We start from the raw sequence: 18,852 nt of genomic DNA on the forward strand, positions 1-18,852 counted from the left end.
GTGCAGACTCCACAGACGGACACACGCATTGACGTCTTTTCTCCACACAGCCCTGCCCGGTTTTTTTTCCCAGCATCCTCTGTTTTGTCGGTGGGCCTGATGTTCGTGAAGGGTGTCGGGGTGCTGCGATAACGAGGGCGAAGAGGAAGACTCGACAGCCGGTGAACTGAGGCAGGGAGAGGGGGGCAGGGGTGTCACACGTGGGCAGTCGTGGAGGAGGATGCAGTGGTTGGTAGCGAGCCAGGGCTGTATGGAAAGCTGAGGATACAGTAATTGTTGGGAGGATGTTTGTACCCGTGGGAGAGCATCGTCGGAGCAGAGGGACATAGTCGCACAATGAGGGGAAGGTTCAAGGGGGGTTGAGGTCGTGAAGCCCTCAGCCTCCGTGACCTCCACCAGCCCCACGATCCTCTGAAATCTCCACAGGTCCCGAATTCAGTCCCTCTTATTTTCTCTTAACAAGATGAAGAGGGGGAGTGGAGGGAGAACTAGGAGCAGGAGTAGGCCATCTAGCCCCTCGAGCCTGCTCCGCCATTCAATAAGGTCATGGCTGATCTTTTCGTGGACTCAGCTCCACTTACCGCCCGCTCACCATCACCCTTTTACTGTTCAAACATTTAGCTATCCTTGCCTTAAAAACATTCAACGAGGTAGCCTCAACTGGGCAGGGAATTCCACAGATTCACAACCCTTTGTGCGAAGAAGTTCCTCCTCAACTCAGTCCTAAATCTGCTTCCCCTTATTTTGAGGCCATGCTCCCTAGTTCTAGTTTCACCCGCCAATGGAAACAACCTCCCTGCTTCTACTTTATCTATTCCCTTCATAATCTTATATGTTTCTATAAGATCTCCCCCTCATTCTTCTGAATTCCAATGAGTATAGTCCCAGTCTACTCAGTCTCTCCTCAAAAGCCCCTCAACTCTGGAATCAACCTAGTGAATCTCCTCTGCACCCCCTCCAGTGCCAGTATATCCTTTCTCAAGTAAGGAGACCAAAACTGTACACATGGTTATGTACACAAACCGTAGACATGGTTATGATCTCTTCCATTACGTCAAATACAGCAAAGCTGACTGAATCTTATTTAATTACTGCAGATTTCTTCCTTTGCCTTCAAAGAACAAAGGACACTTCAGCACAGGAACAGGCCCTTCGGCCCCTCCAAGCCTGCGCCGATCATGATGCTGCCTAAACTAAAACCGTTCGCACTTACAGAGCCCGTATCCTTCCATTCCCATCCTATTCATGTATCCGTCTAGTTGCCCCTTAAATGCCGCTATCGTACCCGCTCCCACCCCCTCCCCGGGCAGCGCGTTCCAGACATTCACCACCCTCTGTGTAAAAAAACTTACCTCGCACATCTCCTCTAAACTTTTCCCCACGCACCTTAAACCTATGTCCCCGAGTACTTGACTCTTCCACCCTGGGGAAAGAGCATCTGACTATCCACTCTATCCGTGCCCCTCATAATCTTGTAAACCTCTATCAGGTCACCCCCTCAACCTCCGTCGCTCCAGTGAGAACAAACCGAGTTTATCCAGCCTCTCCTCGTAGCTAATACTCTCCAGACCAGGCAGCATCCTGGTAAACTTCTTCTGTACCCTCTCCAAACCCCCACATCCTTCTGGTAGTGTGGCAACCAGAATTGGACACAATATTCTAAATGAGGCCGAACTAAGGTTCAATGCCTCAGCTGATGAAGGCAAGCATGCCTTCTTCAAACTAAACAAATCCTGGGGTCCTTTCATTCCCTCTTTCCAACCTTGATTTACCCAGCTCGCCAGCTCCCACTCACATAAATCTAGTATTTATCCACACGCCTCGTGTCCATTCGGCTTCATCTAGCAACCTCCAAGGAATGATCATCCACCTAAGGCCCCAAAGTTGACACGTCTCTTCGCTGCTTTTTGAATCAACCAATCTTGCCTGCCGCCTACCCGCTAACTGAATTCGCCGAGATATCTCAAAACAAGAGGGTAGGTGATGGCCTAGTGGTATTATCGCTAGACTATTAATCCAGAAACTCAGCTAATGTTCTGGGGGACCCGGGTTCGAATCCCGCCACGGAAGACGGTGGAATTTGAATTCAGTGAAAGCATTTATAGAATTAAGAATCTACTGATGACCCATTGTCGGAAAAACCCATCTGGTTCCCTTTAGGGAAGGAAATCTGCCGTCCTTACCCCGGTCTGGCCTACATGTGACTCCAGAGCCACAGCAATGTGGTTGACTCTCAACTGCCCTCCAAGGGGCAACTAGGGATGGGCAAGAAATGTTGACCACCAGCATTTATGCTGATTAGATTTATTATTGTCACGTGTATTGGGATACAGTGAAAAGTATTGTTTCTTGCACGTTATACAGACAAAGCATACCGTTCATAGAGAAAGAAAGAGAATGCAGAATGTAGTGTTACAGTCATAGCTAGGGTGCAGAGAAAGATCAACGTTGTGTGAGGTAGGTCCATTTAAAAGTCTGAGCAGCAGGGAAGAAGCTGTTCTTGAGTCGGTTGGTACGTGACCTCAGACTTTTGTATCGTTTTCCCGAAGGAAGAACATAGAACATTACAGCGCAGTACAGGCCCTTCGGCCCTCAATGTTACGCCGACCTGTGAAACCAATCTAAAGCCCATCTAACCTGGACTATTCCAATATCATCCATATGTTTATCCAATGACCCTTTAAATGCTCTTAATGTTGACGAGTCCACTACTGCTGCAGGCAGGGCATTCCACGCCCTTACTACTCTCTGAGTAAAGAACCTACCTCTGACATCTGTCCTATATCTATCACCCCTCAATTTAAAGCTATGTCCCCTCGTGCTAGCCATCACCATCCGAGGAAAAAGGCTCTCACTATCCACCCTATCGAATCCTCTGATCATCTTGTATGCCTCTATTAAGTCACCTCTTAACATTCTCTCTAACAAAAACAGCCTCAAGTCACTCAGCCTTTCCTCATAAGACCTTCCCACCATACCAGGCAACATCCTGGTAAATCTCCTCTGCACCCTTTCCAATGCTTCCACGTCCCTCCTATAATGCGGCGACCAGAACTGTACGCAATACTCCAAGTGCGGCCGCACCAAAGTTTTATACAGCTGCAACATGACATCATGGCTCCGAAACTCAATCCCTCTCCCAATAAAAGCTAACACACTGTACGCCTTCTTAACAACCCTATCAACCTGGGTGCCAACTTTCAGGCATCTATGCACATGGACACCGAGATCTCTCTGCTCATCCACACTACCAAGTATCTTACCATTAGCCCAGTACTCTGTATTCTTGTTACTCCTTCCAAAGTGAATCACCTCACACTTTTCCGCATTAAACTCCATTTGCCACCTCTCAGCCCAGCTCTGCAGCTTATCTATGTCCCTCTGTAACCTGGAACAACCTTCCGCACTGTCCACAACTCCACTGACTTTAGTGTCATCCGCAAATTTACTAACCCATCCTTCTACGCCCTCATCCAGGTCATTTATAAAAATGACAAACAGCAGTGGCCCCAAAACTGATCCTTGCGGTACACCACTAGCAACTGAACTCCAGGATGAACATTTCCCATCAACCACCACCCTCTGTCTTCTTACAGCTAGCCAATTTCTGATCCAAACCGCTAAATCACCCTCAATCCCATTCCTCCGTATTTTCTGCAAAAGCCTACCATGGGGAACCTTATCAAACGCTTTACTGAAATCCATATACACCACATCAACCACTTTACCCTCATCCACCTCTTTGGTCGCCTTCTCAAAGAACTCAATAAGGTTTGTGAGGCACGACCTACCCTTCACAAAACCGTGCTGACTATCCCTAATCAAATTGTTCCTTTCTAGATGATCATAAATCCTATCTCTTATAATCCTTTCCAAATCTTTGCCCACAACAGAAGTAAGGCTCACTGGTCTATAATGGTGGGCGGCACCACCCAATCATAGAATCCCTACAGTGCAGAAAGAGGCCATTTGGCCCATCGAGTCTGCACCGACCACAATCCCACCCAGGCCCTACCCCCATATCCCTACATATTTTACCTGCTAATCCCTCTAACCAGGACTAAGGGGCAATTTTTAGCATGGCCAATCAACCTAACCCGCACATCTTTGGACTGTGGGAGGAAACCGGAGCGCCCGGAGGAAACCCACGCAGACACGAGGAGAATGTGCAAACTCCACACAGTAGCACAGTGGTTAGCACTGCTGCTTCACAGCTCCAGGGACCTGGGTTCGATTCCTGGCTTGGGTCACTGTGTGGAGTTTGCACATTCTCCTCGTGTCTGCGTGGGTTTCCTCCGTACGCTCTGGTTTCCTCCCACAGTCCAAAGATGTGCGGGTTAGGTTGATTGGCCATGCTAAAAATTGCCCCTTAGAGTCCTGGTTAGAGGGATTAGCAGGTAAAATATGTAGGGATATGGGGGTAGGGCCTGGGTGGGATTGTGGTCGGTGCAGACTCGATGGGCCAAATGGCCTCTTTCTGCACTGTAGGGATTCTATGATTCTAATTACCAGGGTTGTCTCTACTCCCCTTCTTGAACAAGGGGACAACATTTGCCATCCTCCAGTCTTCTGGCACTATTCCTGTATGTGGAGATGCCGGCGTTGGACTGGGGTAAGCACAGTAAGAAGTCTCACAACACCAGGTTAAAGTCCAACAGGTTTATTTGGTAGCAAATACCATAAGCTTTCGGAGCGCTGCCCCTTCGTCAGATGGAGTGAGGAGCAGCGCTCCGAAAGCTTATGGTATTTGCTACCAAATAAACCTGTTGGACTTTAACCTGGTGTTGTGAGACTTCTTACTGTACTATTCCTGTAGACAATGACGACATAAAGATCAAAGCCAAAGGCTCTGCAATCTCCTCCCTAGCTTCCCAGAGAATCCTAGGATAAATCCCATCCGGCCCAGGGGACTTATCTATTTTCACACTTTCCAGAATTGCTAACACGTCCTCCTTATGAACCTCAATCCCGTCTAGTCTAATAGCCTGTATCTCAGTATTCTCTTCGACAACATGGTCTTTTTCCTGTGTGAATACTGACGAAAAATATTCATTCAGTTCAATGAACAAATCCAAGAAGGTGGAAGAGAGAATGTCCGGGGTGCGTGGGGGTCCTTGATTATGCTGGCTGCTTTTCCCAAGGCAACGGGAGGTGTAGACGGAGTCAATGGATAGGAGGTTGGTTTGCGTGATGGATTGGGCTACATTCACAATCTTTTGTAGTTCCTTGCAGTCTTGGGGAGAGCAGGAGCCCATACCAAGCTGTGATACAACCAGAAAGAATGCTTTCTCTGGTGCATCTGTAAACGTTGGTGAGTGTCGTAGCTGACATGCCAAATCTCCTTACTTAGTCTTCTGAGAAAGTAGAGGCGTCGGTGGGGCTTTCTTAACTATAGTGTCGGCATGGGGGGGACCAGGACAGGTTGTTGGTGATCTGGGCACCTAGAAACTTGAAGTTCTTGACCATTTCCACTTCGTCCCCGTTGATGTAGACGGACATGTTCTCCTCTACGCTTGTTTTTGCAGGTTGAGATATTAAGAGTTTCAGAATACTGGTGGATGGAGCTGAGGAGGGTCTGATTGAAGGGTGAGCAGGTTCATGGGCAGAATGGCCTTCTCCTGTTGGCAGTATCTTATGACATGGCTGTGCCAGGGTCTCCCGACTAATGGTAAGTAAATTAATTCCTCCCCAATGTTAGGGAACTGCAGGAAATATCCCTACATCCAAAAAGTGGGAATACATAGGATATCCCGCCCACGCAGCCCCACCACTGGGGGTCCGCAGGGACTGACTGCAACTCTTGGCCATGTCTCCCTCAATAACATCCATCTTGAGGATGGGGTGGGTGGGAGATGAGCGAATGGGAGTAGGTGGCCTTATTCAGAAGGATAAGCTATCGTGGCTGATTCTCTGCCAATGACTGACTAGATTGAGGTGTTGAGGACGACAAACTTCTCTAACCCTCAATACCTCACTGTAGGGTGGCACAGCGGTTAGCACAGCGCCAAGGATCCGGGTTCAATTCCGGCCTTGGCTCAGTGTGTGGAGTCTGCACATTTTCCCCGTGTCTGCGTGGGTTTCCTCCGGGTGCTCCGGTTTCTTCCCACAGTCAAAGATGCGCAGGTTAGGTGGATTGGCCATGCTAAATTGTCCCTTAGTGTCCAAAAAAATGTGCGGGTTAGGTAGATTGGCCATGCTAAATACAGGGAAAGGACTGGAGTGGTGGGGAGGGGGGTGTGGCTGGGAAAGATGCTCAGTCAGAGTGTCGGTGCAGGCTCGATGGGCCGAATGGCCTCTGCACTGTAGAGGTTCTGTGGGATAAAACAGCAGGCCATAAGGTGGAGCAGTACGCACGGTTCTGGTCACCACACGAGAGCAATGATGTGTTTGCATCAGAGAGGGTGTAGAGGAGATTCGCAAAGATGTGGACTGGACTGTAGAAGTTTAGCCATGAGGTAAGATTGGCAAAGGTGGACTCATTTTCTTCAGAACAGGAGAGGCCGAGGGGAGATTAAATTGATGTGTTATACAGGTGAGCAGTCTGCATAGATTGGACATGAAATAGCTCTTCCCCCTCGGTTAGGGCTCTCCCAGCCAGGAGACACTGCATAAGGCTCAGAAGGGATTCCTAACTTCATCCTGCCTCAATCTAGACTCTGTAAGACACTCAGAAAAACCCTGCCCTCCAGTATCTGCACAAGTGTTAGGCAATCCCCCCACTGTCAACATCCTGGGGGTTTCCATTGACCAGGAACTGAACCCCCCCCTCCCACACTATCAACATCCTGGGGGTTACCACTGACCATTGTATACAGTAAATGGCAGAATCCTTAAGAGTATCGATCGGCAGAGGGATCTGGGTGTACAGGTACACAGGTCACTGAAAGTGGCAATGAAGGTGGAGAAGGTAGTCAAGAAGGCATACGGCATGCTTGCCTTCATCGGCCAGGGCATTGAGTTTAAAAATTGGCAATCATGTTGCAGCTTTATAGAACCTTAGTTAGGCCGCACTTGGAATATAGTGTTCAATTCTGGTCGCCACACTACCAGAAGGATGTGGAGGCTTTGGAGAGGGTACAGAAAAGATTTACCAGGATGTTGCCTGGTCTGGAGGGCATTAGCTATGAGGAGAGGTTGGAGAAACTTGGTTTATTCTCACTGGAGCGACGGAGGTTGAGGGGAGACCTGATAGACGTCTACAAGATTATGAGGGGCACGGACAGAGTGGATAGTCAGAAGCTTTTTTCCAGGATGGAAGAGTCAGGTACTGGGTGGGGGTGGGGGGGGGGGGGGGGGGGGCACAGGTTTAAGGTGCGAGGGGCAAGGTTTAAAGGAGATGTACGAGGCAGATTTTGTGCAGGGGGTTTTAATTATGTTGGGCAGCATGATTGGTGCAGGCTTGGAGGGCCGAAGGGCCTGTTCCTGTTCTGTAATTTTCTTTGTTCTTTGCTCTATCACTGAATTCCGCCCCCCCCCCCCCCCCCCCACCCCACCCCACCACTATCAACATCCTGGGAGTTACCATTGACCAGAAATTGAACTGGATCCAGCCACATAAATACTGTGGCTACCAGAGCAGGTCAGAGGCTGGGAATCCTGTGGAGAGTAACTCACCACCTGACTCCCCAATGTCTGCCCACCACCGACAAGGCACAAGTCAGGAGTGCGATGGAACACTCTCCACTTGCCTGGATGAGTGCGGCTCCAACAACAATCTCCACTTACCTGGATGAGTGCGGCTCCAACAACAATCTCCACTTGCCTGGATGAGTGCGGCTCCAACAACAATCTCCACTTGCCTGGATGAGTGCAGCTCCAACAACAATCTCCACTTGCCTGGATGAGTGCGGCTCCAACAACAATCTCCAGTTGCCTGGATGAGTGCGGCTCCAACAACAATCTCCACTTGCCTGGATGAGTGCGGCTCCAACAACACTCAAGAAGCTCGACACCATCCAGGACAAAGCAGCCCCGCTCGATCGACACATTAACCACAAACATTCACTCCCTCCACCACCGACGCACAGTGACAGCCGTGCATACCATCTACAAGATGCACCGCAGCGACTCGCCAAGGCTCCTTCCACAGCACCTTCCAAACCCGCCACCTCTACCATCTAGAAGGACAGGTGGGGGAGCAGACACATGGGGAGCACCACCACCTGCAAGCTCCCCCTCCGAGCCACTCACCATCCCAACTTGAAAATATATCGGCCATTCCTTCACTGGAGTCAAAATCCTGGAACTCCCTCCCTAACAGCACTGTGGGTGTACCTACCCCACACGGGGACTGACTGATGTCCAATAACAATCCTGGAACTCCCTAACAGCACTGTGGGTGTACCTACCCCATACGGGGATGGCAGCGGGTTCAAGATGGCGGATCACCCACCACCTCAAGGGGCAATTAGGGATGGGGAGTGAATGCTAGGCCTGGCCAGTGGCGCCCACATCCCGTGCAATGCAAATAAAATAGACATGTGGGTTGTGCAAACTCCCAGCTGCGGAGTTTGTTCATTCACTCAGGAGCGGGCAATGTTTGTGAGTTACTGTCAAAGCAGACAGGATAGATACTGATGCTCTTCCCCTGTTGGTCGATTAGCCAGCAACAAGTTGCATTTATATAGCGTGTGTACCATCTACAAGATGCCCCGCAGCGACTCGCCAAGGCTCCTTCAACAGCACCTTCCTAACCCGCCATCTCTACCATCTAGAAGGACAGGGGGGGGGCAGCAGACACATGGGGAACACCCCCACCTGCAAGTTCCCCCTCCGAGCCACTCACCATCCCGACTTGGAAATATATCGGCAGTTCCTTCACTGGAGTCAAAATAGGTGAATCGGAGGATCATTATCAAACACAATGTCAACCGCAAACCACATGGGGATAGGTGTTAAGGCAGATAATCTTTCCAGGTAGTGGGGGAGAGGTTTAGGGAGGGAATTCCATAGCTTAGGACCCCCCAGGCAGCTGAAGGCACGGCCGCCAATGGCGGAGCGATAGGAATCGGGGGATGCTCGAGAGGCCGGAATTGGAGGAGTGCAGAGATCTCGGAGGGTTGTCGGGGCTGGAGGAGGTTACAGAGATAGGGAGGGGGTGTAGGGGCTGGAGGAGGTTACAGAGATAGGGAGGGGGTGTAGGGGCTGGAGGAGGTTACAGAGGTAGGGAGGGGGTGTAGGAGCTGGTGGAGGGTACAGAGATAGGGAGGGGGTGTAGGGGCTGGAGGAGGTTACAGAGGTAGGGAGGGGGTGTAGGAGCTGGTGGAGGGTACAGAGATAGGGAGGGGGTGTAGGGGCTGGAGGAAGTTACAGAGGTAGGGAGGGGGTGTGGGGGCTGGAGGATGTTACAGAGATCGGGAGGGGGTGTAGGGGGCTAGAGGAGTTTACAAAGATAGGGAGGGGATGTAGAGGCTGGAGGAGGCTACAGAGATGGAGAGGGGTGTAGGTGATGGAGGGGGGTATGGAGATAGGGAGGGGGTTTAGGGGCTGGAGGAGGTTACAGAGATAGGGAGGATCTGGAGGAGGTTACAGAGATAGGTAGGGGGCACAGGAGCTGGAAGAGGGTATGGAGTTAGGGAGGGTGTGTAGGGGCTGGAAGAGGTTACAGAGATAGGGAGGGGGTTACAGAGATAGGGAGTATAGGGGCTTTGAGGTAACAGGATCAGCAGGCACTGAGCAGAGTCAGAGGTGGAGGCATTGCGCCCGTTGTGGGAACATGTTTAAGTTGGGCTTACATTAACGCTGCAATGAAGTTACTGTGAAAATCCCCTAGTCGCCACACTCTGGCACCTGTTCGAGTTACACTGAGGGAGAATTTAGCACGGCCGATGCACCCTAACCAGCACGTCCTTTGGACTGTGGGAGAAAACCGGAGGAAACCAACGCAGACAGTGACCCGAGCCGGGAATCGAACCCGGGTCCCTGGTGCTGTGAGGCAGCAGCGCTAACCACTGTGCCACTGTGCTCACCCTGGGTGATGTTTCCGAGGAGAAGCATGTAGATGAGAGAGAGGGAGGGAGGGGTCCAGGGATAGATCCAGAGGTTGTGGGATCTGGTGAAAAGCCATCATCAGTGACCAGGAGATGTCAGCACCCTTCCCGACACTGGATCAAACACATTTCCCACTGGGAGACTGTCCGCATCACCCTATCCATCCCAAACCCGCAATCCAAACTAAACTGATCCCACCTGATTACCCACAACAACCCCGAACCCAAAACTAGCTGGATCCCACCGGATCTCCCCAAAACATGATCCACAAAACTGACCTACTCGCAAATCCACCCCGCTCCACCAGATCCGAAACACAGACCTGGTCCCACCAGATCCAAATCTGATCCCACAGATTAACTGATCCCACAGGCTAACTGATCCCAACGACTAACCTGATCCCCGAGACTAACCGAATCCCACAGTCTAACTGGATCCCACAGACGAATTGATCTGACAGATTAACTGATCCCACTGCACGGATCCCGCCACCCGGATCCCGCCACCCAGATCCCGCCGCCCAGATCCCGCCGCCCGGATCCCGCCGCCCAGATCCCGCCACCCGAATCCTGCCATCCGGATCCCACCGTCCGGATCCCGCCGTCCGGATCCCGCCACCCGGATCCTGCCGCCCGAAACCCACCAACTAGATCCCACTGCCCGGCTCCCCATGCCAGGATCCCACTGCCGCGATCCCACTGCCCAGATCCCACTGCCCGGCTCCCCCTGCCAAGATCCCACTGCCCGGCTCCCACTGCCAGGATCCCACTGCCCGGCTCCCCCTGCCAGGATCCCACTGCCTGGCTCCCACTGCCCAGATCCCACTGCCCGGCTCCCCCTGCCAGGATCCCACTGCCTGGATCCCTATCCCTGACAGTGTCTGCGCTTGGAGCAGTCTTTGCAAGCTCTGTGGTTGCACTGCCAGCGTTAGAGGCCGTGCTCAGGAAGCTGGCAATGATTACTGTCCCTCCAGACCGCTGCATTCTTCCCAAACCCCAACTCACGTCACTCAGAGACAGGAAATATCTGGCCCCAAACTCCCCACCAGCCCACATTACCGTCCCCGGAGCGAACTCTGGCCTGGGTGGACTCCAGTCTCCTCTGGCCTTGCCCAGAAGCTAAATTCCAGCTCCCGGGCGAGAAGAATTAGAATTCAATTTGATTTATTTATTAGGGAGGGAACCCAGTGGTATTATCGCCGGGCAACGAATCCAGAAACTCAGCTCATGTTTAAAAGCAAATTACTGCAGATGCTGGAATCTGAAATCAGCTTTGACAAAGTGTAATCGGGACTCGAAACATCAGCTCTTTTCTCTCCTTACAGATGCTGCCAGACCTGCTGAGATTTTCCAGCAGTTTCTCTTATGAACCCAGCTAATGTTCTGGGGGACCCGGGTTCGAATCGCGCCACGGCAGACGGTGGAATTTGAATTCAATAAAAAAATATCTGGAATTAAGAATCTACTGATGACCCATTGTCGGAAAAACCCACCTGGTTCCCTTGAGGGAAGGAAATCTGCCGTCCTTACCCCGGTCTGGCCTACATGTGACTCCAGAGCCACAGCAATGTGGTTGACTCTCAACTGCCCTCCAAGGGCAACTAGGGATGGGCAATAAATGCTGGGCCCAGCCAGCGACGCCCATGTCCTACGAATGAATTGAAGAGAAAAATAGAATAAAAAGAATATTGTCAAAAGTAGGCTTACATTAACACTGAATCATAGATTCATAGAAACCCTACAGTACAGAAAGAGGCCATTCAGCCCATCGGGTCTGCACCGACCACAATCCCACCCGGGCCCTACCTCCACATCCCACCCACTAATCCCTCTAACCTACGCATCTCAGGACACGAAGGGCAATTTTAGCATGGCCAATCAACCTAACCCGCACATCTTTGGACTGTGGGAGGAAACCGGAGCACCCGGAGGAAACCCACGCAGACACGGGGAGAATGTGCAAACTCCACACAAACAGTGACCCAAGCCGGGAATCGAACCCAGGTCCCCGGAGCTGTGAAGCAGCAGTGCTAACCACTGTGCTACCGTGCTGCCCTACTGCAACAAAGTTACTGTGAAAATCCCCCAGTCGCCACACTCCTGTTTGGGTACACTGAGGGAGAATTTAGCATAGCCAATCCACCTAACCCGCACATCTTTGGACACTAAGGGGCACCTTAACATGGCCAATCCCCCTAACCTGCACATCTTTGGACACTAAGGGACAATTTAGCATGGCCAATCCACTTAACCCGCACATCTTTGGACACTAAGGGGCACCTTAACATGGCCAATCCACCTAACCTACACATCTTTGGACACTAAGGGATAATTTAGCATGGCCAATCCACCTAACATGCACATCTTTCGGACTGTGGGAGGAAACCGGAGCACCCGGAGGAAACCCACGCAGACACGGAGAGAACGTGCAGACTCCACACAGACAGTGACCCAAGCTGGGAATCGAACCCGGGTCCCTGGCACTGTGAGGCAGCAGTGCTAACCACTGTGCTAACTAATGTGAGGTAATGGGGATCGGGTGAGGAGGAGGATCTGAATAGCATACTCTTTTGGAGAGTCGATGGGCTGAATAGCCTCCTTCTGCACTATCGGGATTCTATGATTTAATTGATTAAGTCTGTTTTCTCTCTGGCTAATCAGAAGGTCGGTTTGTTTGGGGAGGGGTGGTTGGGGTGGTGGTTGGTCATGGTTGAGGCGGGGTTGGTGGGGGCGGGGGGAGAGGTTTGAGTGTGACACCACCCTGTCAATGAGCGACCAGAGTCTTCAATGTCCAGCTGGGTCGGGGAATGAGCCAGAGAGGCCAACACTGCAGGGTCAAGGGGCAAAATCAGTGGGCCAAAGAGAACTCTGGGAAAATCATTGCTGTCCATCCAAAATCATAGAATCCCTACGGTACAGAAGGAGGCCATTCGGCCCATCGAGTCTGCACTGACCACAATCCCACCCAGGCCCTATCCCCATAACCCCACGCATTTACTAGGGTCAATTTAGCATGGCCAATCAACCTAACTCTTTGTATGTCAGAAATTAATTAATTCATCATTAATGAATTACTAAATTAGTTAAATTAATCAGAAAATATCACAAATTATTCCAGTCCTTCAGTAGGAAAGTAAAGATCATGTCAGAACAACAACAGGCTGTTGGTAAGATCTCACCGAGAATAGAATCATAGAATCAGACCTCACCGAGAATAGAATCGTAAAATCCCTACAGTGCAGGAGGAGGCCACTCGGCCCATCGAGCCTGCACCGGCCACAATCCCACCCAGGCCCTATCCCTGTAGCCCCATGCATTTACCCCAGCTAGTCTCCCTGATACAAAGGGACAATTTAGCATGGCCATTCCACCCTAACCTGCACATCTTTGGACACTAAGGGGCAATTTAGCACCACTAACACTACCTTCTGCACTCTCTCGTTTCCTTCTCTATGAACGGTATGCTTTGTCTGTATAGCGCGCAAGAAACAATACTTTTCACTATATGTTAACATGCATGACAATAATAAATCAAATCAAAAACCTAACCTACACATCTTTGGACACTAAGGGGCAATTTAGCATGGCCAATCCCCCTAACCTTCACATCTTTGGAGTGTGGGAGGAAACCGGAGCACCCGGAGGAAACCCATGCAGACACGGGGAGAACGTGCAGACTCCACACAGACAGTGACCCAAGCTGGGAATCGAACCCATCTCCCTGGCGCTGTGAGGCAGCAGTGTTAACCCAGTGCGGCGCCAGCATGCTGCCCATCAATATGTGCCCAGTTTTGATCCCCTTACCTAAAAAAGGATATATTGGAGGCAGTCCAAAGGAGATTCACCAGGGACGAGAGGGTTGTCCGATCAAGTGAAACTAAATTCTGTATTCCTTGGGGTTTCGAAGAGTGAGGGGTGACCTTATTCAAACATAAGATCCTGAGGGGATCTTAGCTGGTGAGATGTTTTCACTTGTGGAACAGTCTCGAACAAGGGGACATAGCTACAAGTAAAGGGACGGTCATTTAAAACTGAACGGCGCAGAAATTCCCTCTCATCACAGAGGATGGTGAATCTCTGGAATTCTCTGCCCCAAAGGGTAGTGGAGGCTGGATCATTAGAAGTATTTAAAGTGGAGCTGGATAAATAGGAACATAGCAACAAGAAACAGGAGGAGGCCATTCGGCCCTTCAAGCCTGTTCCGCCATTCATTTTGATCATGGCTGATCATCGAATTCAGTTTTTACTTTATTTATTAGTGTCAGAAGTCGGCTTCCATTGACACTGCTGTGAAGTTTCTCTGAAATTCCCCGAGTCTCCACAGCCCTGTTCGGATACACTGAGGGAGAATTTAGCACAGCCGATGCACCCTAACCAGCACGTCTTTCGGACTGTGGGAGGAAACCGGAGCACCCGGAGGAAACCCACGCAGACACGGGGAGAACGTGCAGACTCTGCACAGACAGTGACCCGAGCCAGGAATCGAACCCGGGTCCCTGGCGCTGTGAGGCAACAATGCTAACCAATGTTAGCACTCGGATATTGGAGGAAGAGTGGGGGAATGGGGATATCCTAATTCCCCGCTTTCCCCCCCTCCCCGCCGCCAATCCCTCGATCCCTTTAGCCCCAAGAGCGATATCTCATTTCTTCTTGAAATCACACAACGTTTCGGCCTCAACTACTTTCTGTGGGAGTGAATTCCACACATTCACCACCCTCTGGGTGAAGAAATTTCTCCTCACCTCAGTCAAAGAAAGAACACCGAACAGTCCAGCACAGGAACAGGCCCTTCGGCCCCTCCAAACCTGTGCCGATCATGCTGCCTAAACTAAAGCCGTACGCGCTTACAGACCCCGTATCCTTCCATTCCCATCCTATTCATGTATCCGTCTAGTTGCCCCTTAAATGCCGCTATCGTACCCGCTCCCACCCCCTCCCCGGGCAGCGCGTTCCAGACATTCACCACCCTCTGTGTAAAAAAACTTACCTCGCACATCTCCTCTAAACTTTTCCCCACGCACCTTAAACCTGTGTCCCCGAGTACTTGACTCTTCCACCCTGGGGAAAGAGCTTCTGACTATCCACTCTGTCCGTGCCCCTCATAATCTTGTAAACCTCTATCAGGTCACCCCCTCAACCTCTGTCGTTCCAGTGAGAACAAACTGAGTTTCTCCAACCTCTCCTCATAGCTAATACCCCAAAAGGTATAAATATATATATTATATATCAATACAAAATAAGTTAAAAGGGTTAATCCCTTGTCTTCAAACTGTAACCCCTAGTTTGATAGATTTGCTAGATTGAGGGATAGAGGGTGACGGGAAAGTGGCACAGAAAAAGAATTGAGGGTGAAGGTGCTAGGCGGCATGGTGGCACAGTGGGTTAACACTGCTGCCTCACAGCGCCAGGGACCTGGGTTCAATTCCTGGCTCGGGTCACTGTCTGTGTGGAATCTGCACGTTCTCCCCGTGTCTGTGTGGGTTTCCTCCGAGGACTCCGGTTTGCTCCCACAGTCCAAAGATGTGCAGGTTAGGTGGATTGGCCATGCTAAATTGCCCCTTAGTGTCCAAAGATGAGCAGGTTAGGTGGATTGGCCATGCTAAATTGCCCCTTAGTGTCCAAAGATGAGCAGGTTAGGTGGATTGGCCATGCTAAATTGCTCCTTAGTGTCCAAAGATGTGCAGGTTAGGTGGATTGGCCATGCTAAATTGCCCCTTAGTGTCCAAAGATGTGCGGGTTAGGTGGATTGGCCATGCTAAATTGCCCCTTAGTGTCCAAAGATGTGCAGGTTAGGGGGATTGGCCATGCTAAATTGCTCCTTAGTGTCCAAAGATGTGCGGGTTAGGTGGATTGGCTGTGCTAAATTGCCCCTTAGTGTCCAAAGATGTACAGGTTAGGTGGATTGGCCATGCTAAATTGCCTCTTAGTGTCCAAATATGTGCGGGTTAGGTGGATTGGCCATGCTAAATTGCCCCTTAGTGTCCAAATATGTGCGGGTTAGGTGGATTGGCCATGCTAAATTGCTCCTTAGTGTCCAAAGATGTGTAGGTTAGGTGGATTGGCCATGCTAAATTGCTCCTTAGTGTCCAAAGATGAGCAGGTTAGGTGGATTGGCCATGCTAAATTGCCCCTTAGTGTCCAAAGATGTGCGGGTTAGGTGGATTGGCCGTGCTAAATTGCTCCTTAGTGTCCAAAGATGGGTAGGTTTGGTGGATTGTCCTTGCTACATTGCCCCTTAATGTCCAAAGATGTGCAGGTTAGGTGGATTGGCCATGCTAAATTGCCCCTTAGTATCCAAATATGTGCAGGTTAGGTGGATTGGCCGTGCTAAATTCTCCCTCAGTGTAACCCGAACAGGCGCCGGAGTGTAGCGACTGGGGGATTTTCAGAGTAACTTCATTGCAGTGTTAATGTAAGCCGACTTGTGACTCTAATGAATAAATTGAAACTTACAAAACTTATAAAAGAGGATAGTGAGACCGGGGTTTGAGCTTTGGAATTTGATTTATTTATTAGAATGCTCTCACTCTCTCCCTCTCTCCCTCCCCCTCTCCACCCCCTCCTCACACGGGGCAATCTCTCAGAAACACCTGCGGTGGACGATGACGGGGCCCTTCTCATCGTAGTCCCGCCGGCTCACCCACATGGACTGGAAGGTGTTGAGGCAGGCGGTGATGGAGCCACCGATCCAGACCGAGAACTTGCGCTGGGGCGAGGCGTAGACGTTGAGCTTGGCGCAGTTGGGCACCAGTTCACCCATGTCCCGCTGGATGCGCTCGGCGAAGCCGGGGAACATGGAGGAGCCGCCCGACAGCACGATGTTGTTGAGGAGCTCAGGCTGGTAGTCGGCCTCGCATTTCTCCAGACTCTTCATGGCCAGGGCGTGGAGGCCCGGGTCGGTGAGGCCTACCATCTCAGGCTTGAAGAGCGACTCGGGGCAGCGGAAGCGCTCGTTGCCAATGGTGATGATGTGGCCGTCAGGGAGTTCATAGTCAGTCAGGTAGTCATTCTCGTTGGCCACCATCTCCTCGTTGAAGTCCTGCGCCACGTAGCAGCAGGTCTCCTTGATGTTGCGCACGATGTGCATCTCCTCGGGGCTGAAGGGGTTGCCGCACTCCTCCAGCAGCTTGGCCATGTAGTCAGTCAGGCCTCCGCCCGCCAGGTCCAGCCGGAAGGTGGCGTGGGGCATGGTGTAGCCATTGTGGATGGGCGCCGTGTACGAGACCCCCAGGCCCGACTCGATGATCAGGCCAGTGGTCCTGCCGGTCGAATAGAGGGACAGCAGCGACTGGTGGACCACATACATGGCCGGCACGCCAAAGCCCTCAAACAGAAGCTCGGCCGCCCTCTCCCGGTTGGTGGTGGGCGAGAGGGGGGCGTCGGACAGCAGCACGGCGTGCTCCTCTGGCGCCACCCGCAGCTCCTGGTAGAAAACGTGGTGCCACAACATTTCCAGGGCGTCCCAGTCCGTCACGATGCCGTTGGTCACCACCGGTGTCTTGACGATCCATGGGTCGCTGGGGATGGCACTGCCAACGTAGTAATCGGGCCCCTTGTGGAACTCATTGGTGGCCTGGTTGGGGATGCCCACCAGGGAGCGCACCACCACCCGGGGCTTGTCGTCGCCGGCAAAGCCAGCCTTGGTGTAGCCAGTGCCATTGTCGATCACCACGGCAGCAGTCTCAGTGAAGTTCTCCTGGCACAGGGGGGCCCCCTGCGGGGTGGCGGCAGTGGGTTTACTCATATCCCACGGCGTTCCTCCTCCGATCGCGCCCCTCAATCTCCGATTGGCAGCCAAGCAGTCAGCCTCCTCTGTCTCAAGCGTCAGCCTGTCCACCACTGACTCCCCCACTCACTCCCCCTCAACAAACCACCCCCCCCCCACCCCCATCAGCCTCATCGCCGGGAGCAACCAGCCCCGCCTCACAATGGCCCAGCTGACCTCTGACCTCGGCTCCCCTCAGGCGATGAGGTCACAGAGATCACCCCTCAGTGATGTCGTTGACAAGGATTCAGGCCCTGCCAACCCCCGAGGCCTAAGATTCAGGCTATGCTCACTCCCAGGGTCTGTGATTCAGGCTGTGCTCACTCCCAGGGCCTGTGATTCAGGCTGTGCTCACTCCCAGGGCCTGTGATTCAGGCTGTGCTCACTCCCAGGGCCTGTGATTCAGGCTTCTCTCATTCACAAGGCCTGTGATTCAGGCTGTGCTTGCTCCCAGGGCCTATGATTCAGGCTGTGCTCACTCCCAGGTGTGTGATTCAGGCTGTGTGCTCACTCCCAGGGCCTGTGATTCAGGCTGTGCTCACTCCCAGGGCCTGTGAGTCAGGCTGTGTTCACTCCCAAGGCCTGTGATTCAGGCTGTGCTCACTCACAGGGCCTGTGATTCAGGCTGTGTGCTCACTCCCAGGGCTTGTGATTCAGTCTGTGTTCACTCCCAAGGCCTGTGATTCAGGCTGTGCTCACTCACAGGGCCTGGTGATTCAGGCTGTGCTCACTCCCAGGGCCTGTGATTCAGGCTGTGCTCACTCCCAGGGCCTGTGATTCAGGCTTCTCTCACTCACAGGGCCTGTGATTCAGGCTGTGCTTGCTCCCAGGGCCTATGATTCACGCTGTGCTCACTCCCAGGATGTGTGATTCAGGCTGTGTGCTCACTCCCAGGGCCTGTGATTCAGGCTGTGCTCACTCACAGGGCCTGTGATTCAGGCTTCGCTCACTCCCAGGGCCTGTGATTCAGGCTGTGTGCTCACTCCCAGGGCCTGTGATTCAGTCTGTGTTCACTCCCAAGCCCTGTGATTCAGGCTGTGCTCACTCACAGGGCCTGGTGATTCAGGCTGTGCTCACTCTCAGGCCTGGGATTCAGGC

At 52.0% G+C, this 18,852-nt stretch overlaps 1 protein-coding gene across 1 annotated transcript; it reads right to left on the reverse strand.

Moving 5' to 3' along the window:
• Window positions 1–16,569: 16,569 nt before the first annotated feature.
• On the reverse strand, window positions 16,570–17,733 carry LOC144487646 (actin-1-like). Its single transcript, XM_078205725.1, has one exon. The coding sequence runs from the start codon at window positions 17,731–17,733 to the stop codon at window positions 16,570–16,572; it is 1,164 nt and encodes a 387-aa protein (XP_078061851.1).
• Between the last annotated feature and the right edge of the window lie 1,119 nt (window positions 17,734–18,852).

Source organism: Mustelus asterias, unplaced genomic scaffold (genome assembly GCF_964213995.1).
Source record: "Mustelus asterias unplaced genomic scaffold, sMusAst1.hap1.1 HAP1_SCAFFOLD_949, whole genome shotgun sequence".
In the NCBI taxonomy this organism is placed as follows: Eukaryota; Metazoa; Chordata; class Chondrichthyes; order Carcharhiniformes; family Triakidae; genus Mustelus; species Mustelus asterias.

Excerpts from the sequence above, each read along its gene's own strand:
- LOC144487646 (XM_078205725.1), bottom strand. The coding sequence starts at position 17,733 with ATGAGTAAACCCACTGCCGCCACCCCGCAGGGGGCCCCCCTGTGCCAG.